This window comes from Terrapene carolina, unplaced genomic scaffold (assembly GCF_002925995.2).
Source record: "Terrapene carolina triunguis isolate 2854851 unplaced genomic scaffold, T_m_triunguis-2.0 Scaffold131, whole genome shotgun sequence".
NCBI classification, from domain to species: Eukaryota; Metazoa; Chordata; order Testudines; family Emydidae; genus Terrapene; species Terrapene triunguis.
Genome location: NW_020664482.1, coordinates 13,779,661 through 13,801,414, shown reverse-complemented (window position 1 = coordinate 13,801,414; position 21,754 = coordinate 13,779,661). Strand labels below are relative to the sequence as shown.

General features: G+C 41.7%; 1 protein-coding gene across 1 annotated transcript in view; it reads right to left on the bottom strand.

Annotated features, from left to right (window-relative positions):
- The window catches only part of GRIA3 (glutamate ionotropic receptor AMPA type subunit 3), a 212,123-nt gene that overhangs the window by 33,300 nt on the left and 157,069 nt on the right, over positions 1–21,754 (bottom strand). The window contains exons 13-14 of the mRNA XM_024195460.1: positions 2,309–2,556; positions 1,638–1,752 (exon numbers count right to left, since the gene is read on the bottom strand). Of these exons, the coding sequence (XP_024051228.1) occupies positions 1,638–1,752; positions 2,309–2,556 (363 nt within the window). The remainder of the gene's footprint in view (positions 1–1,637; positions 1,753–2,308; positions 2,557–21,754) is intronic.

Genomic DNA, 21,754 nt, shown 5'->3' with positions numbered 1-21,754 from the left:
GCTCCACTTGATGGCATTTGGACCCAATATCTGTTTAACTAGTGCAGCAAATATAATTTTATTCCCTTCTATCTAAGATATTTACAAAGTGACAGTCTCTGTAGTATTAAAGATTACGTTCTAGTCTAGGTTACGTGCCATTGAAATTGCTTTTTTAAAAGCTACATTTACATTTGGAAATGAATCCTTTCCAGACCACCACACACTTCAGTTGTGCAAGCAGAGACTGCTATCCTGTGCAGGCAGTGCATCTCCTATTTCTAGTCACAGGTACTGCAATTTCCAAGTACTTGTAAAATGTTTCCTGCCAGAAGGGTGTCACAGGAGAATCAGTCCTTAGTGTTAAACACAATCTTGCTGCTGTAATAAGTGCTTTACCCTCATCTACTGAGCCTCGTTAGCAATTGGTTTTACAACCAAACTTACTTTTCTTTCTTACTTACTTTTCTGAGCTACGGGTAACCTAAGGTAAGATGTATCTCTCCTCTGGAATCTGGTCCAGCTCCCACTGGCCACTGGAGAGGCCAGCTGTGTATGCTGGTACTAGACTGCTATGCCCATCTTAAGCCAGCAGAAAAGGGCTAAGGAGAATTGCTCCTGCAGACTTCAAGACTTTTGCTGTTCGCTGTTTTGCCCTTATAAAAGGGTCTCTTAGGCCTGGTCTACACTAACCCCCCAATTTGAACTAAGGTACGCAACTTCAGCTATGTGAATAACGTAGCTGAAGTCGACGTACCTTAGTTCGAACTTACCGCGGTCCAGACGCGGCAGGCAGGCTCCCCCGTCGACTCCGCGTACTCCTCGCGCCGAGCAGGATTACCGGAGTCGACGGCGAGCACTTCTGGGTTCGATTTATCGCGTCCAGACAAGACGCGATAAATTGAACCCAGAAGTTCGATTGCCTGCCGCCGAACCAGCGCGGTAAGTGTAGACAAGCCCTTAAAAATACAACAAATAGCCTCAAATCACTGAACTATGAAACACCTTGTGCTCAATGTGTTAATGTGTGATCACTATTTCTTTGTACAAGGATGAGCTCAGATGAACACTTCTTAACTTGATGCACCCCTGGCAGGGCCAACACTACTGCAGCCTCTATCTCAGGGGTCGGCAACCTTTCAGAAGTGGTGTGCCGAGCCTTCATTTATTCACTCTAATTTAAGGTTTCGCGTGCCAGTAATACATTTTAATGTTTTTAGAAGGTCTCTTTCTATAAGTCTATAATATACATAAATAAACTATTGTTGTATGTAAAGTAAATAAGGTTTTTAAAATGTCTAAGAAGCTTCATTTAAAATTAAATTAAAATGCAGAGCCCCCGGACCGGTGGCCAGGACCTGGGCAGTGTGAGTGCCACTGAAAATCAGCTCGCGTGCCGCCTTCGGCACCCGTGCCATAGGTTGCCTACCCCTGCTCTATCTGTTAGTTAAATAAGGATCCCGAGTTTGATTAAACTGTACATGACGAAAATAAGACCGTGTCTCATTTAAAAAGCTACTGCGCGAGCAAGCGGCTTTTTTCGCGTGATTATTCAGATGGTTCTAATCTGTGTTCTTTTTTTGCCTTGATAAGTCAAATAACAGCCTTGCCGATTACTCTTCACTAAGGTACCCGATTGTGGTGACATTGAGGCTGACCTTGGAGTCACCTCCCCCGCTGCCGCACTCTCCTTTGTCGTACCACCATTTGTTTTTCAATTTGTCCAAGAGGCCTTGCTCATTCAGTTTTAATACTGCCAGGTTAACAGCATTTCTTGAAACGATAAAACATAACTCGTAAGAAAATGCACAAACGCTTAAGAAATCGTAACGTATAAAAAAAGGAGCACAAGAGGACAAATTGGCTAAATTTCACAGAACGTGGAGCCATAAAAATGTTTCTACAGCAAATACAGGGTTAAATATTGGAAGGTGGCATGGAGGATAACATTTGCTCAGAACTGAAGTGTGCGGGATGGGGAAATTGGCTTTGAGGAAAAAAAGGAACAAGAACACCACATCATGCAATTAACATTCGTCACATATGGCAGTTTAACTTGGCTTTTACCATTTAAATTGAAAAAGCCACTGAACTGTAAAATTAAAACAGCAACAAACAATCAGAAAGGACAACACAGAGAGAACATTAAAAAATGGATGCATTAAGTAAATGAAACCATAATTTACCGTCTTATTTTACTCCATGGAATATTGAAGATTTTAAACTTTAAAGTTACCTCAAAATCCACAAGAAAGAAAATGACAACACAATACATCAGGGTAGGTGGAATACTATAACAACATATATATTGTTATATTATTCCACCCACCTTAATGCTGAGCCTTTTGGAGTTGCTACACCATAGCCTTTGGAATCCAGGTTCCCACCAACTTTCATTGTGTCACATGGCTTTCGCTGCTCGATATACTCGTTCATGGTCGATTCAAGGAGGAAGGCAAACTTTCCCTTTGACTTCCGCACTCTAGCAACCCCGTCATCTGTTGTTTTGGTAAATACAGATGGCTCTGCTGACTTCATATACGACCACATTTTCTCATAGACTGCTATTTTTGATCTCTGAGAAAGATAACAGAAAGCAGACAAAGACATTTTTTATTAAGTACGCACACTGCGCAGTATGTAAGTGTTGTGCTGTCAAAGTCTACATAATACAGATTAGGTTGCAATTGACTGAAGAGAACTGTCAATAACTATGGTTTTGTGGACCGTGTCCAGCACAAAGGGGCCCTGAACTGGTTAGCCTCTAGCTGCTAACACACTATATATGATGAATAATAATAAATGCAGCAGGTGAAGTTAGCTAATGGAGAACAGTACTGGCCCCTAAACAATTACCAAACACAGCAAGAAGTTAGGAAAAAAGTGGTAGGCAAGAGAGAAATGTAGCTGAGACATTTCTCTTGCTAACTGACATTTAATTGGCAGTTTAACATTCAAAATGAAAAACAGCGCATTCCATCCCAGTCCCTTGATCTTTCTGCTTGTGTGCGTGCTGCTGTAAGATCGAACCAGATAAAAAATATTAAATCCTAGCTCATCTGTTATGGCTAATACATGCAAATGAAGGTCCTCTACTTTTCCACACAAATCATTGCTATCAGTTTATTTCATTCTATAACACACCACTGGTGAACCATAGACATTTGCTTATTAAAGAACGCTCAAGAAGACAAGAATTTGCTTCTCATAGTGGTGATGTAAGGTTTAGAACTGCAGCCAAGCAGGGCCAGCGCTTCCATTTAGGCGACCTAGGCGACAATTCGTCGGCAGGGGGTCCTTCCGCGCTCTGGGTCTTCGGCAGCAATTCTGCAGCGGGTCCTTCACTCGCTCTGGGACCCGCCGCAGAATTGACGACGACGACCGGGAGCGCGCCCCTCCTAGGGCGTCAAAAACCCTGGCGCCGCTCCTGCAGCCAAGAGATGACAGTAGCTCTACTGGGCTATTAAAAGATGAGGATACCCATCTGGGAGATATGTACAGTGATTACAAAGACTTTAGTAAACACCGATCAACTTTTTTTGTTCAGATATTTTTCAGCAAAATTTGAAACTAACAAGCATGCTAGTAAGAAGCTGATAGTCTACATTACACTCTTTTGCTCTCATTAAAGTGAAGAGCTCAATAGACCACAGGCTATTTTATTATAACCAGCTGCTGGTTATGCATTTTTTAAGTACATGTTGATTTGTTCAGTTTGGAGACAGCCAAACATAATGATCCTGGCTCTAAGACACATGCTTAGTAACTTAGGGAGGCAGAACAACTTTTAAAACAACAAGTTGGTGTGTTACTTCCCCTTTCTCCTTTCTGTCCGCTCTTCGTGTCGCAACCCTAGATGGCAGAAAACTCCGTGCTAGGGAATTCACTCATCCCACCCTACACACATTACTATAAACCATCTTAACGTACCAAGAGTGAAATCAGTAGTATACTGCACCATCACTTAATGTTCCCTGTCTGTCCCACACAGTGCAATAATGCCTGGTTAATTACTGCAAACTCAGGATTTAGTCAGTCTAAGCCATCTAACTTTGTCACATTCCTTGTCAACCCTTATCTGGAATCACTAAAGCTATAACAGTAGGTACCACACACAGTGGTTAAGGTCCGTGCAAACTATTGTGAACTTGTAGCAGAAGACTCTTCATTCAAGCTCAAGTCATGCTTTTTTTCTTTTCCTTCAGGACAATTCAGTGTGCTTTGGATAATATAGTGACTAATAACTACTATGTAAACATTTTATAGATAGCAAATCCTGCCTTCATTCCTTGTATTAAAATCCTGATGTAGCTGTGATTGATAGAGAGGAGTATAGGGACAGGCTTTTATTATAATATTTCTCCGAGTGAGCTGAAAACCAATTGAAAATACAATGCAATTAAAACCATCATGATACACAACAGAAAATCAGAGAGAAGGCAGAATAGTGTGCCTTCATTAAAAGGTGGGTTGGACACCATACAGTCGTCGAGAGATTAAAAATGAAAATATTTATTGGAGGAAAAATAGTTTTTGCAGATGCTTTTGAAAAGTGTGAGGAATGAACTGCAGAGGTAGCTAGCTATGGAAGTGGGGTGGTGAAATCAACTCCCCATGTGAGGGTGGGAAGGGGCTAGGGTATTAGTCTTGGACCTGGGTCTGATTCCCTGCTTTATCACAGACTTCCTGTGTGACCTTGGGCATGTCACATCATTTTTCTGTGCCTCAGTTCCCTACTTCTGTAACATGGGGATAACACGGCCCTACCTTTCGGGGGTGTTGTGGTGATAAATACCTCAGAGGTGCTCACATAGGGGAGCCATATAAGTACCTAGGAGAGACAATAAAAAGCATGGCTGCCCACTTTTATAATATATCCTCTTGGTCAAGCTTACATTTACTCTATCCAGCATCTTTCTACCAAAGTATCCTGACATATTTTAGCAAGTTTACACTGACACTCAATCTATATGCTGAAATCACTTTATCCACTATTCAAACACGGCCACCTGTGGGTTACAACATGGCACATGTTTAACAAAGCACAGCACCACTATGTGATGGGTTAGGCCAGGAATGTAATGACTTTAGTGGGAATTTGACCTTGGAATGGGGTTTAAGCCCCTACTGAAGTTCTGTGAACTTTTTCATGACCAGAGCTTACTTTTATAAAAAAAAGGGCAATTCTAGAAGCCATAATGTCAAGCTGGGGCATTGGTTACATACTAACTGAGAGCAAATTGTCATGCACTGAATTGCCAATCTAGCTTTATGCAGCAACGGAGCTTCCTTGGAGGTTTCCTATCAAAGAAATAATTGCGTGAAGGAAAGTCTAGAATATGAGTCTTTAGCTCAGTTTTATACCTTTCATCGATGGCAGACTTTTTCAGCCCACCTTACATCTCAGAAGCTGCCCAGAGCACAATCCCTGTGCTTGTGATGACTATAATATACACCCAGAGATGCCGCAGGAGGATGTATAAATAGCATTGTCCTGCCTATGCTTCCTCCCCCAGAGAACTACCCTCTGTAGCAGGATTCCCTCTCCCTCTGAACCCCACAGAGGGTGCTTCACACAGGTGCAGGGATCCATGGGGATGAGGAGAAGGAAGGAGAAGATGGCCAGAACTAAGATTAGATATGTAATACAACCAGAAGTTGTCATACTTTTCTGTGGACCTTCCTACTTGAAGAAAAACCTCCCTCGGGGGAGTATTTCCTTTTCCAGGCTAGTAAGGGAAGTGTTAACTAAACCTTCCTCTTGAGTCCATTAACAAGATGTGAGCTCATAGATGGATTAGACAACCCTGGTGCATTACAAAATGTAGGTTTTGTTACTTTAATTTTGTACTGGGTCTTGGTGATTTTTTTGCAGCATCAAAGCTCTGTGCAAAACTTCAGAAGACAACAATTATGTTGCCTTTGTTGGCTAGGTAATCTGAGAATTTAGGTGACATCTTTCTGTTCATCTCACACCTGCACTGAGGCTATCAAGGCACAGCTGTGCCTTGCACACAGGATAGGAAATAGCTGAGTTGGAGAAGCTGGTTTATTATGTAGTGGCAGGAGCTGGAGTTGTTACTATTGCCGGTATCAAAGCCAAACAAGCTTTATGGAATCCGAATCCTAGAGAGTATTAGCTTAGCAGCCCTGTGCCCCAAGGCAGCACACAGGCGTGGAATGCATAAGCAAGTTTCTGAAAGACCAGAGCAGATCAGACAAATAAAAGCGTATGCTGTATACACAGTTCTGAGCTCTGCAACCTGTTAAATAACACTAAAACCAGAGTAACTAGCCGTGAGTAAGAACTTTAAAAATGTTTTTCATGTGTGTATACCGTATACACTCGCACATACAGTAGTATATTATAGGTAGAGCTGGTAGCAACAAATTGGTTGGTGAATTGATGTAGTGGTTGTAGTGTAGACATGGCTTAAGATGGCACCGGCTGCCTTTAATTTTGACATTTCCTAATTTCTGAGTGGTTGACTTTGTAACCTTAATCTTCTTTTAACATTACTTTTTGTAAGTAATACAAAACACACATGCATATGTGTGCCTAAGTTAGAGCTTTATTGTCTGTCTCTAAAAGCTAAAGATTTCCTTGCCAAGATTTTACATGAAGTAAAATGTGTTTTGCTCAATTGTTGGTTCATTTTCTCATCTAGTTGTATCTTTAATGAAACAGTTAAATTATAACATGTTTTTTCCTTTTCAATGCCTAGCCCACACTGGATTTTCTGTTTTAATAAGTCCTCTCTTACTGTTTCCAGCTGGCATGAATACCTAAAAGCAATTTGCAATGCATCTGTGAATTGTTATTAATATTTTTATTTGATAAGGGCCAACAGCATGCTCAGTGTGGTACAAGGCACAAATAAAGATGTGCTCCCTGCTCCGAAGATGTTATAATGTAAGTGACAGATGAACATTTCCTTAGAGGAGAGGATGTCCTTGTGCTGAAGGAATGGGCATGGCAGGGCGCGGGAAAGGGAGGGTAGGTCAGCATTCTGTTCCTGGCTTGTCCACAGACGTCCATAAATCATGTGCAAGTCACTTAGGGGCAGATTTTTAAAGGCAGTTAGGTGCCTCAATCCCACCTAGTGGGATTTGTCAGAGACAGGCACGTAAGCATTTTAAAAAATCTCGCTAGGTGCCTATCGGCATCTTTAGACACACAAATGCCTTTAAAAACCTTGTCATTAACCACTTTGGGCTTCAGTTTCCCCATCTGTAAAATAGGGATACCAGTAATTGCCTACTTCATAGGGATGTTTGTTAATTTTCAATCTTTGCACAGTAAGTACTCTAGGAGGGCGACATATTATTATCATTGCATTTCCAAATACTAAAATCCATGTGATTCATAGTCAGCTTTAACAGTATTTAGCCTAACTTTTCTCACAGAGTGTTCCCGTCTCTTAACTCATTTTTGTATGTGATGATAAAAGAAATCAGTACGTTTTTACATGCATCAGTTTTCATCTCACATCTCAGAGGCATTTTGCTGATTTCTCCCTCAAACAGGATTTTTCTCAGAAGCCACGTTTTGTTAACTTCAGCTCTACAGAAGGACTGTAACATTCTGGTGTGCTCCCTCTAACCAGACAAAACTATAACTTACCTTCCGGCAACGAATGTTTGTCTGTATTGGCGGGAAAAGGCTGAAAAAAAAATTAGAGATTTGCTTCCAAGGGCAGGGGTAGGTGTGAGTGGCTGGCTAAGACTGAAAACTTCTGATGGAAAAGTGCATATAGCTGGGTCTAGGGATTTTCCTGCCCGAGACAGACCAGCAAATGTCAGCCCTTACCGTCACACACAAAGTAAAGCAGCCTCTAACTAGAGCTTGTCAAAAATTTTCATTTGAAATGGGATTTTTTGGATGAAAAATGGCATTTTGTTTAAACAAATTTTCATGGAAAAATGTGCATTTCTTTTGAAATGTTTCCAGTTTTTTATGAAAAAGTGTAAATCAAAACAATTATAAACTGAACATTTTTCAGCCTTTTGATTTTTTTTGTTTTTTTGTCAATAAAATCAAAATATATCTGTACATTTTTTAAGAAAAACTTTCACCCCCTCCCCAATCCCTCCTGAAAATATTTTCTGAGCAGCTTCTATTACTTATTGTTTTGCTTCCCCACACAATTCTCTGTTATACCAGTGTGGGAGAGCCAGCCTTGGGAAGTACCTACTTGTGCAGTTTTTAAGGCCAAGTAGCCATCACTGGAGGCATATTTGGGTTGGTGCTCATATTGGTCATATTACAGATATAAATACAATCATATAAAATACTTTGCCTCTGACTAAAAGATGACTTTTAAAGTACTGTTGTTTTTTTAAAAAAAAGCTTAAAAGCACAGATATAAGACATATGCTAAGCCCCAAAATGGAATGGATTTCTGTGTTTTGCAAATTCCTTTTCATTTCTTTGATACTGCTCTTCAGAAATTCATCAATAAACGCTTCCTTGGAATTTCAAGAGGGATATTGTTACCATTTCCCCCCTCACACATGTTAAAATTTCAGTGTGTTTCATCTAGGCCTTGGGACACATTAAAGCCTCTTTTCATTATCACAAGCTTGCTGTAGATATAAATAGACATGACCTTAGCTTAGTCAACAACCGTTTTCCCTCTTCATTGTGAGAAGTTTATGCATAAACATGAACCACGTACATTTCCTTCACCTCAGACATAAGGATATATTTTTACTGCCATGCATACAAAAGCTTTTAATGTTAACACAAGCAGCGCCTCTAATTCCCTGCCTGACATGCTGAGAATTTACTTCATTCTGTCCATCACTAATCACTATCCAAATATAAATCTCCCTTAGGTAGCAATGTTTTTATTTTAAAATAACCCCCCAGCACAATCAGTCCAGATTTTTTCACCCTTCACTAATCTTATTTTACTTTCTAATTCTCCCATTGTTTGTGTGTGTGTGTGTGTGTGTGTGTGTGTGTGTGTATGACAGTGAGAGAGAGAGAGAGAGAGAGACATTTTGATATTTTAAATGAAAAAATGCAACACTCTCCAACATAAATATTAAGCTTCATCCAGGCTGGATTTAAATATTACACACATCAGAAAATAGACCAGACTTACCTGCACAATTGCCAACTTTCACACGGTAAATAAGCACCCGGACTTTCACAATAAACCAAAAATCAAGCTAATCCCATTTCAAAACAAATCCAAAATAAGCCAATCCCTAAGAACCCCAACACTCTGTGACTAGATCCCCCGGTGTGCAGTCTGGGACTGCGGTGGACCCGCTGTGTACCCCGGACTCTCTCCTGCCCTTGCTCCTGCTTGCCGGGAGCCAATCAAAAAAAAAAGAAGAAGCAACAAGCTACAAGCCAAACAAGCTACAAGCCAAAAACTAGCCAACAAGCAACTCACAAGCCAATTAAGCCAAAAACAAGCCCAATTTCTGTGTTTTTCCCGCAGGTTTGGCATGTCTGCTTACCTGTCAATCACAGATTATTTTTTCCATTATACTCAATGGCAGAAATGGGCTAAATTGGGAATTAGCAAACTTGGTTCGAATAAAATGGGACTGAATCTGAATGAAGTCTGGTCTTGTTTTTGCAACATCAAAACTGACCCAGATGACATTTTCCAAAACCAAAACACACCCCTAGCTAAATCCACCTCTAACACAGTAAAATATCTTTGGGTGAACCAATGCTTTCTTCCAAAGGCTGCTATCTTTGCCTCTGTGCAGATATTTGTCTCCTCCTTCAGATTTCCTATCAGTCTCTTCCAAAATTGAAAGGGAGTGAAGCCATTATACTAGAACAAAACCATATTTTTACAGCCATTCTTAAAATATTTTAGTTCTAAATAGAGTTCTTTTCTTTTTAGAATATTCTATCCTCTCTTCTACTTAGAGTCCCTGTTCAAAAACGCTGCCTCAGATATTCTGTATTAGACTATTTAAAAAATATGGCTAAAATTATTCTTACTTCATTTTCTCCTTTTCCCAGAAGACACACCAGAGAATTCTTTCCCCATAGATTATGGGGTATAACATCTGAGATGCTCTTATGAATATCAGTATTGCCAACCACAAGCATTCCAAATTATCAAATTAGATCCCCAAAATCATGAGATTTAAACCCATCCCAATGTTTTGGATTTTTCCAATTTCTGAACTTTTAGGTCACAATTGGAGACATGTTTTCAAGCTCTCGTCTGCACAATGAAGGCTAGAAATGTTCTTAAAAAAAAAAGAAAAAAAAAAAAAAGAGAAAGCTGAGATTCTCACATGTTCATAAGAATCCAGGAGGTGGGGCTTGAGAAAAAACACAAAATATCGCGGCTCTCGGAATAGAATTTCAATGCGTATAATTTGGCAGGCACTGAGTCACAGCCAAATCTTGGCTGAGTTTACTGGGATCAGATGGTGGGACCAGAAAACAACTGTTGTAGCTCCCTGGGGCTGGTTCTAAGATGGCTTTCACCCTGATATATCTTAGAGCAGCCTAGGAAATGCTGGAAACTGTACCATTTGATTATGGCCCCCAAGGACCATCCACCAGCTGAGGATAGTAAATGTGTAGCACATTTTGGCCACATCCCCTCTGCGCTCCTTTCACCAGTGGCTGCAAGAAGGTGGCGTAGGAGATACAAGCCCTCCTCGAGTTCCCTCTGTAACTCAGTGTTATATGTCACAACCTGGCCATTTGTGACCTTGTTTTCTCTTAGTATTTGTTGCATTACAAATGTTTTTGGGCTTTCTTTAAGGTTGACTTTGCCGGTTACACATTGCAATGGTTAGTCAATGCTGTGGCTATGAATCTTAGGATGCCAGAAAGGTAAGGTAAGGAAGCCAACAGCAAGGGTCCATTGCACCCTGGCCAGAACAACAGGCAGGGACAGAAAGCGAAGAGACAACATAACACAGTTTAACATGCTCTTCTACTTTGTGTGACATTTTTAACCACTTTCACTTTATAGGGGCAGTCAATACTGGAAGACTGTTTGCTTATGCAAAATGCTAATGTCCACAATAAAATTAGTGCAGTTTCTGTTTAATCTGAATGATACAGTGTTATTGTTATATAGATCTACATGTGCATACTACAGTGCTGTAAGTCAGAGGTGGATTAAGGGCTCCTGGGGCCTTGGGCCAGAGCACATGGGGGGCCTCTCCCTACCCCTTCTGCCTGCGGTTCCACCCTTGTTCTGCTCCTTCCCCCGTGACCCTACCCCCGTTTTGCCCACAGTCCCAACCCATTCCGCCCCCCTACTGCAGCCCTGCAATCTTGGCTCCTTTCTGCCCCCCACACTGTGGCCCCAAGACCAGAGAAGCTCTGTCTCCCTGCCACAGCCGGCTCCTGGGGCTGCAGCTGGGGTCAGGGCACTGGGGCTTCCCCTGGCCTGCCCGGCGCTTCTGCCAACCCTCCAGGATTGTCCTGGAGAAGATTAATCTTTAATTAAAGATTATGTCATGTGATGAAATCTCCAGGAATATGTCCAACCAAAACTGGCAACCCTAGTTGGGGCACTTGGGCTTCCCTTGCCTGCCCCGCGGCTTCTACGAGGGCTCCAGCTTCTGCCGCCCCGTGGCAGATTTTTGCTGGGGTGCCCATTTTCCAGGGCCCCCCCATTGGCCGAGGCCCTTGGGCATGGGCCCCATGGGCCCATTGGATAATCTGCCACTGCTGTAAGTCTAATTGGTCATGTGTAAATATTACCGTTCTTTCCCACACTTCACAGTTTTTCTTTCCTAAATGCAATTAGCTTTTCCATAGCAGTTGCTGGATCCAACAATGTATGTGCAGCCAGGTGGATACTACTAACTAAAAGTGAAAAAGCGTGCCAGAGGATTCCTTTGGTATCATTCTTGTCTCATGGACTCGAGGTCATAGGGTTCAACTCCCATATCAGGCAGAGGGCCAATACCTTGGGCTTTGAGTGCAGTGAATTGACAGTGTAATTCGGTGTGGCTGCTGCACTTTTAGTTGCTCTGTTCTTTGAATGATACATTAACATGTCTTCTCTGCCTCTCCCTGGTGGGATACTCAGGTGAGAGTAAATGATCACATGACAATATTTGAAAGAGCAGGGGATGACCCAGTGATAGGCCCACAGACTGTATATGAGCTACTGTAGAGCACATAATGGCTGCTATAATAACACTGTACTAATAACATAATTATTGCAATTCTCTAGTGCCTTCATCTAGATAGCCAAGCTCTTTACTAATAAGAAAAAATTAGGTCTCATAACTCCCCCTTGAAGTCCCATTTTCCAAATGAGTAAACTAAAGTACAGAGAGGTTAAGTTACTTACTGAAGGTCGCATGGGAAAACGTGTGGCAGAACTAGCCAAACTTTATGCTAGCGTAGAAGATACATGCCACAGCTTTTATCTACATGCCAGCACTTTGATTACCTATATTGAGGAGGGTCACTACATGATCATCTTGTTTTTATTACATCCTGGTTTAAAACTCCTGGTGAAATGAAAGTTAGTCGCATCCTCCCCTGCCAAAGAAATATGCACCATGTGCTGCTCCCTCACTAATCTCAGCTCCTCATTCTACCAAGTTCCAAATGTCGGAGGCAAGGCTCTGTTGTGTGTACAGAATTTATTTGAACATTGCTGGGATATACTAATTCATCCCATAGGTATATAAAATAAAAGTTTGGCTGTTGGGCTCTAATATTTAGAGCCCAAGATACCTCTGGGTATCTTCCTATCACCCAGTGAAGGCAGTGAGTTTGTGATGAGAGTCATTCTTGTCACACTGGTTTGAAGTTTGACTCCCCTGAAGTCATTGGAGTGACACTCTCAGGTATAAACTGGTGTCACTGAGAATCAGGGCCTTCAAATCTGTGGCTTCCTGTTTTTCTTTTGGGATCTTTGTAACTCAGTTCAGACCCGCCCTATAGGAGGTTTTGAGGAGAGATTCTCTGCTGCTGATCACTCCTGCAGGGTGGGAAAGAGAAACACCAGAACTCCTTATATACACCTCTAACCTCGATATAACGCTGTCCTCGGGCGCCAAAAAATCTTACCGCGTTATAGGTGAAACCGTGTTATATTGAACTTGCTTTGATCCACAGGAGTGCGCAGCCCCGCCCCCCCCAGAGCACTGCTTTACCGCGTTCTATCCAAATTCGCGTTATATCGGGTCATGTTATATCGAGGTAGAGGTATATTCCCATCCTTGCTCAGAACAGGACCGGCAGAAAAGAGGGGCCTTGGTGAGTGTCAGGTTGGGTGGAAGCCCAAATGTTAGGACTAAGTATATAGGGAGGGGCAGAAAATGTTTGCAAAAATCATGCATCAGTCACTAATCCAAAATTTCCTTCAGACATCTGTAACTTTTTGCAAATTTTCCCCTGACAATTGTACTGCCCTCACCATAAAAGAAGCTTCCCATTACTAGTTTCTCTTCAATATTTTATTCACACTAGTCCAGATCATTTTGAAAAGATGTGTGGGCAGGAAATAGATAATATGCTGTAGTTTCTTTTTAAAAAAGACAAATCTTATTTTTTCAAGTGAGCCGAATTCATATAGAGAGACAAACAAATCACCATTCAAGCTGTAACTAGCCTACACTTCATTGATATGTCAATAACCATCTGAGTAATAGACTGTAAATCAAGTTTTAAAGAATTTCCTTTCCTTGCACAATATTGAACATCAGGATAAGCCTGTATTCATCTCCCTGCACTTTATTGCTGACATCCACTCATCCGCATTGCAATATTGAACTCAAAATTAAAATAACTCCTTTTACCAACAGACGGGCTGTTTTTTCAAACTTCTTTATGTTTCACTAGCAGAGCCAGTCCTAGGCGTATTCACATTCAATGGAAAAGTAAATTCTGGAAATTTAGAAGAGATGATGCCCTGGGTCTCCTACTCTGAAAAGATCTCATGTCATGCTAACCTCTTACATTTAGCCTGTGGCTAAAGTTAGTCCTGCCCATACATTTTGGGCACATCCACAACTCCCCAGGGTTCCTTTGGAGTAGAACCAATGTGGTTTTGTTGTGCAAGGGGAGACTGGATAAGTGGGGGAGTCCATAGCTGTGTCGGAGCAGGGCTATGCAGAAGCAGGCACCAGAAGAGATGAGGGTGGGCTCCTGTCTGCCCTCCTTTGGGGGAGTGGCACAAAAGGACCTGTGGAGATTACTTCAGCTTTTGAGGAATCTTCTGGGTATCTTCCTATCACCCAGCTCAGCTATTCAGGCCATGCTCTGGATTTGGCCCTTGATGAATTTCCATGGCACAACATTTTTCAGCACGATATTTGAACACTGTTAGGCCTGACAAGTTTTCCGCTCCTTCAGACTAGGCCAATATCCAGGCAATGATGGAGCAATCCCAGTGCATCGCATGAGACGATGTTTCATATTCACATCATTCAAGTTTCTAAACCTTCATGTATTTGCTAATTAGGCAAAAGTAAAACTAGCAGCGTGGTCGGTAATTTGTCAGCACCCATGTATTTTAAATGAATCCCTCTCAAAACACCGTAGTGTGGCACAGCAGGATTATATAAAGTAGTACAGTAACTTGAGAAACTAGGTGTCCCCACTGTCTTGAGCAATATCATTATCATATTGCTGGTCTTCAAAAACTAGAACATTCAAACAGCAAGTGATTTCTTCCTGGGGAACTCACGGCTTTGCTTCAGCTGTATTTCTACAGCTATATCTGATACGCTGTTATTTCACCTCCATATATTATGCCTGACCTGATAAAATAAGTCACCTACACAAAGCTGTTGGCAACTAAATGACTATTTAAATATGTAAGTTCACATTATTAAATTATAGCTACACGTATGTGCATTGAAAAGCCCAATTATAATCACAAGCCGAGTGGATAGAAGCATGCATGATGTATAGTTTATGGTAATGTGAATACTTATGCAAACACTTGCTACTAAGACCTAATCAGTATAAGCTTTGGCTAGAAATCTTGCTAGTCTGCCTTCCTTATTAAATGGCCCATTCTTATTAACCCTAGGTTTCAGACGAATGACATCTGTCCCAGGAGTGGATAATGAATGGCCTGCTAATTTTAATTTCCATAAGGAGGCATTTTCCTTCTCAATCCAACATGTAAAGACGACAGCGCATTTAATGAGAGCACTTCAAAGAAAACCATTGCTCTGTAGGTATGTAACACTAGCTTTGCTTCTCTCTTTAAAATTGCTTGTTAGTGTTTGCGCAGAAAGGGAAATCAGACAAAAGAAGCAGATTGTTAGAGAAAATAACTACTATCAGGCCATTCATTATGCACTCACTGGAAAGACTGCTATTTCTATGCATAGACATATGCATTTATAAATATTTGTATATGCACGCACACACATATATACATGCACACTCTGCATGTTTTTATATCGTGTGTATATATGCTGTTTTCCATATTTTATTTATTAAAAACACTTAAAATTCATACTGTGCTAGTCTGTTTTAAACAAATATTGAATCTATACAAATATTGTATACAGATACAGCATGAAATGTGGAGTTAACAGTTATTAGTAACATTGAATAAATAATGACCAGTTGCAGTTATTAATGTTGACCTATACATTTCCCATCAAACCTTGTGTAAGGAATAAATAAAACAACAACCTTGATTCACCAGACTGTTTAAGGGAGGTTTAAGTCAGTGCTCTGCCTGATTGCTCTCTTTCTACATCAAATCTGAAAGATCTATTTATCTCATATTTTGGAAGCTATCTGTTTTCTGTGATATTCCATTCGCTAGAGACTATACGTGTAATCACACTTCAATATTTTTGTCAGGCATTTGTTATGATCACTTTGTGCTTGATGCCAAAACACAGAAACCTTTTCCTTATCCTAGTTTTATCCAAAGGCAAGAGCAAAGTATTTGTATGAATGCTGTTCTCTGAACAAGCCCTATATCTTCACAAGCAAACTGTATTTTGAAATTAGAAATCAAATAGAGTTTAGCTACAGATGAAGTCCGTTGAGTTCAAAAGCAGTTCCTCATGGTATTTTTAGCAGGCTCTATTACTGATCTCAAAAACACTAGGTTATAGTTTGATTGGATTAAATGCATAAATCTTGCATGGGAAGTATTGGTTTTCATTCGACACTCTCTGTTTACTAAATCATTTTCTGACACAATTTATTTCAGTGATCAGCACTCTTTGTCTTCATGCAGTATTACAGCAGGAAAGCATAACCGCCTGTAACATGATTGCTAAATTATAACTGGTGTAACGTAATTGTTAGCACATGCTACTGCTTCAGAACATATTCTGGTTGTTTCCTCTACCAATGACAATTTCTTCCTCTGTAGGCACAGGAAGATATTGGGCCAGGTTCTGGGTTGCAGTTAGGGCAGGATTAGGTCTGAAAGGTGACTGAGAGCTGGTTCAAATTGCCCCAGGAGATGTAGAATGCACCAGAACTGAAAGCCTCGTTTGTGCCCCCCATCTTCAGTGGTGCTGGGATTGGGCAAGTCCTTCAGTCATTGTTTGCTCTCATGTCTACTGAGAGCTTCTGGTTTCATGAATGAAACGAAGAGAGAAGAGGAAGAGGTATCACACTCTGTGGCATCCTTAAAACGGCTTTCTGGGTACTATAAATTGGATGCTGTGTTACACTGGCCTTTGGTTGGCCTAGAAGGTTAGTACAGAAAGGCTTCATTTCTGAGCCTGGTTTTGCATACTAGGACTCTGCAGTATCTGTAGCTTTCTGTGGAAATTGCTGCAAGGGAGGTCCAAGTGCTCAGTCCAGCCACAAAACCATGTAAGATAGGAAAATTTTCAGGCAAAATATTAGTTAGAAAGGGCTAGAGTAAAGACATGATGGGCACACACGCTTACATTAAGAAGGGACACCTTCCTAAAGTGTACATGAAGACATAAGATGAAAAAACAGGACCAGTAAAAATTTGGGGTTGGAAGATTAAAACTAGCCTGTGAGGTGAGACAAAAGGGCTTCACTGCAGCAGGACCAGAAAAAAACACAGCGAATAGGACAAGGCCTAATGTGGGAGGCAGATTATCCCACATCGGCTCCGGTGGGGTTCTTACACCTTCCTCTGAAGCATCTGGTGCTGGCCACTGTTGGAGACAGGATAGTGGCTGATCCAGCCTGCCAGTTCCTATGCTTGCTAATAACAGTTTGCTGTAATAGCGTCCTATACTTGCCCAGTTTAGATTGCAGACGCTTTGTTTTAAAGCAGGGGTCGACAACCTCTGGCACGCGGCTCACCAGGGGAAGCACCCTGGCAGGCCGGGCCAGTTTGTTTACCTGCCGCGTCGGCAGGTTCGGCCGATCGCGGCTCCCACTGGCTGTGGTTCGCCGTACCAGGCCAATGGGAGCGGTGGGAAGCCGCGGCCAGCACATCCCTCGGCCCGCGCCGCTTCCTGCCGCCCCCATTGGCCTGGGACGGCGAACCGCGGCCAGTGGGAGCCGCGATCAGCCGAAACTGCCGACGCGGCAGGTAAATAAACTGGCCCGGCCCGCCAGGGTGCTTACCCTGGCGAGCCGCGTGCCAGAGGTTGCCGACCCCTGCTTTAAAGTCATAATCGTTTGCTTAAAACCCACAAAAGTGAGACGTGTCAGAGCTAAGGCTGCAAATCCGCCCCTCGTGTCTATGTATTGCAGCTCAGATGGTATGAACTCACTCCCTGTTCTTTGGTCCCCTGCATTTCACCTATGGATTTCAGCCTTAGCTCTGATGTTCCTGACTTTTGCCAATACGAATCATTCTTTTCTTTTTAAACAAAAATAACATTTAAGGTATTTTAGGTTTAAGTGAAGAGGTGTTGGCTGATCTGTTTGACTTCCAAAGGCCTTGAGGCTCGCACTCTTCCCAGCCAAGATACAGCACAGGCAGTCACAATGACAAATGTCAGCCTCCCTGTACGACAGCTAACAAATATCCAGGACCAACGGTAGGAGGGAGGGGGCAGCTCAGCCACCGTGTCCCCTTGATCCTTGGCTTGTCAGCCGAAGCATCTAACAAAGCTGACAATTAGTGTCATTTGTGATAGGCAATTAGGAACAGGATGCAGAGCAGCAAGTCATTTCACACAGGGCAACAAATAGCCATCAGATGGTAACACTTCTTTTTCATCACTAGTTTCCTTGATTGTATTCAAACCAGTGGTCTGGAAATGAAACATTCTGTGGCCCACTACCAATCCTTTGAGCCAGCCAGTTCGCTCCCAAACGTTACTTTAACATAGTTTTAGCGGTCTGATTATGAGATGCCTTCAGTTTCTCTATAAAAAGGAGGAAACGCAAGATGACAAGATCATTCTAAATGTCCCATACAGCAGTATGTTCTTCTGTAAAGCACCACATTGCACTAAAGCAGTGACGCCTTTATGCCATTTCAAATATTTTCAATAAAATCTAAATAGTCAGCCTATCAACAACTTATTAAACTATACAGGTTGTTTTGCAGAACCCTATTGCTAAGCCCCTTAATGCAGTTACATGTGATCAATTAAAAGGAGCCATCCGAATTCAAGAGCAATTTACACTGGTAAATGTCTAGAAATGTGTACTTCCTCTTCTACTGAAGTTTCAATACAGCCCCATTTACAGAAGAATTACTAATTGGTTGTAAAGGTCACCTCTTTGGAATATATGCATATTGGAATTCTGAAACCAATTAGAATGGGATATTAGACATTTTCAGTGCTGAATGTAGATTATTTACACCATATTGATTTGATGTGCTGGTCATATTTATTGAAATTTTAATTGAATGGATTAGAAGATGTTGGTTCTAACATATAAAACCCATAAAGGAAGGAAGTTACATTTTTGAAATTGCTTTCCCGGTTAGCAGTTTTTTCTAGAGAAAGATAGAAACATTTTTGGGTCTTTAATGCGAGTCTTTATGTTAATAAATCTCCAAGGAGAGATTTTCCTTTCATTTTCCCTTACAATAGGGATGAAGGCCCTTTGAGATCATGATGGGTATTGATGAAATCCATTGATTGCCATTTAAATGATGCCTTTATAAGCTAATTGTTGCAAAATTGTAAAACGTTTCTGATCAGAAATAAGCAACTATCATCAAAAACACACATTTCCTTTGGTTGTCAGATATTCTGCGGTAATGAATATCCTTAAACAGCAGCTCACCAGTTAGTTAAGATGGTAAATATGGCCTGCTGTGATGACTTTCAAATAAATGTCAGATTGACAGCATTCAGCAGGCTTATTTGAAAAAAGGGATGTTACAGTTCACTTTGATCTACAAGCGTCGATGGTGTCTAGCTGGAAGGCATTGCAATGGGTGGGGAAATAGTCAACGATATAAAATAGGTCCCTGGCTGGAACCTGCCCAGAGCGGAAGTGGCTGAAAGTGGTTACCATCTGTTCATGTGGAATGAGTCGTTGGCCTCAGTCCAGTTCCTACTGCATAAATGTCCATGTTACAAAAAACACCAACATAAGTAATACTCACTGGAAACCTTGCCAACCGTCTCAGCAAAGAGGCCAAGGACTGAATGGGCTGTGGACACAGCTCACCCTTAAAGGCAGCTAAGATATTGGGCAGATGAAACTTGCTTGCGCTGTACCCATTAGAGAGAAAAATACCAGGCTTTTCCCCCCAGTACTGCTCATCTGGCTCCATTCACCAGCCAGTAAAGTCTACTTTGAGAGGAGTGTTTGGAGAAATGTTTAGCTTTGTGTCTTAGAAAAGAGAACTACCCATCACATGCACGCTTCTGTCATGGGTCTTAAGACTATTTCCTTCCTGGTCCAATGCTGCGAAGTCTGTTACCCTCCCCCTCTCTCTCTGCACGCATCTACAGTGGGAATTGTTAGCACTTTCCCCACTCCTGGCTATCACCGGTGCAGCTAATGTGGCGAGGGCGAGATAGGGCACAGGCACTTTTACCATTGTAGCCTGTGGCCAGCTTACACTCCTGCTTCCTCTGTCACTCCCAGCAGTGCTGAGAAAAGTGCTGTAATGTCCTAGTGTATATTTGTTAGTCTCTAAGGTGCCACAAGTACTCCTGTTCTTCTAGTGTAGACAAAACCCAAAGCACAGAGTGAATATAATCTATGAAGCAGGCATTCGGAAACTGCAAACTTCTTGAAGAGTTATTCTGAGTTTTAAGCCAACATTATTATTAAGTTAGGGAGCTAACAGAGATCGTATAATGAAATATTTATTAAAGGTGTGTGTTCACCTAAAGACATACTCTTTTTCTCCTTCTCAAATCAATGGAAGAAGACTGGGTACAATCAGTTCCATGCTCCAGCATGACACGCAAATTGGTTATTCTCTGGAAGTTAATAATACAACTGAAATAATGCAGAGCTCTCCAGGAAAGTCAAATGTAGACAAGCATTGGTTAACGCCACTCACAGTGCATACAAAGGACTGAGCGGGCCCAGGTTCTGTGCCACCAGTTCCCCCTTTTGTCCTCCTTGTTAGCATAAAGCAGAATTTTGGGCTTGCTCCCTCTGTTGCCGGCGCTCTGCTCTCCTCCCTCCCCATTTTTTCTTCATGCCTCGACACAGAGCCCGGCCGCTCTTTATAGCTCATCTTCCTTTAGAGCCCTGCTTTCCCCTCGCTTGAGGAGAGTGTCAGAGAACAGCCCAAGACTCTTAGGAGCACAATAAAGTATTCAGACTTTTACTACACTTTGTATCCTTTCAAAAAAAAACCACTCGCTCCTTTGATCTTGCTCTGACATGTAACCCCACGTTACATCAGACTATTAAGAAAATAAAGAACTCTCCCTAACAATTCCTTTTTCTATATTCATGGGTGCAAGCTATTCAGATGCAGAATCTTCCTGTAGGAAAAGTGAGGTGGCTGCAAATAGAATCAAAGATTTCTAATACTAGGCTGGCTTTTTTGCCAGAAACATAAACGCTTTTTCTCTCTATACAGATGGTGTCTGTATGTGTATATGGTGAAAGGTTTGTGCAAAATTTTACACACTCAGGTCACCATTAAAAGGGTCAGCATTTATCAATAGTGGTAGAGGAGTCAACACTGTAATGTTTTAATGCATGAAATAGGGTGCAACTGTAGTATCTGATACCACCAGTGGTAAATTGAAATATTTTAAATGGAACTACTGTGTGTGGTTTATATATAATATTTATGTTTGGGTGTGTGTGTGTGTGTGTATGTTTGTACACATACACACATGTGGAGGATAGCCAGAGAATAAACTGCAGAGCATGTAATACATGCCTCTTTGAAAGCTTTACCTACTCTCTGATCACTGATACATTCCAACCCTCTGAGCAGCTTCAAGCAGCCATCAGTTTTTAATAAACCTACAAGAGAAAGGTTCTTCTCCTGTTTCCCTCAAACTGCTACCTGCCCAATATGGGCAATACTCAGTCTTGCACCATTGAAAGCTTTTCTACATATAAAAACGTCACAGCCTTAATGTCTGATCTTTCTAGGCGCTGCAGAGCCATTCGGCCTGGAAAGGCCAGAAGGGACTTTAAAGTCATAACTTTTTTAAACATACAAAATCTGGTTTACAGGAATTTGAGGTTTTTTTTGGCTTCCACTGAGCCCGTGCTATTCAGCTCCTGGCCAGGAAGGCACCTCCCGTTTCTTTCAACAATTGATTCCTGGCCAGCTGGGATTCCTGCTAAATACCTGATGTCTGACACTGACCGTAAAATGGAGGAGCTCCTCAAGCTAATTGTTACCAACACAACAATACAGCCATTATTCTCCACTCAATTATTAGCATATGCCACTCATACAGCACATGCGGTCTGATCCTCTGACCTTACTCTGGTGAGATT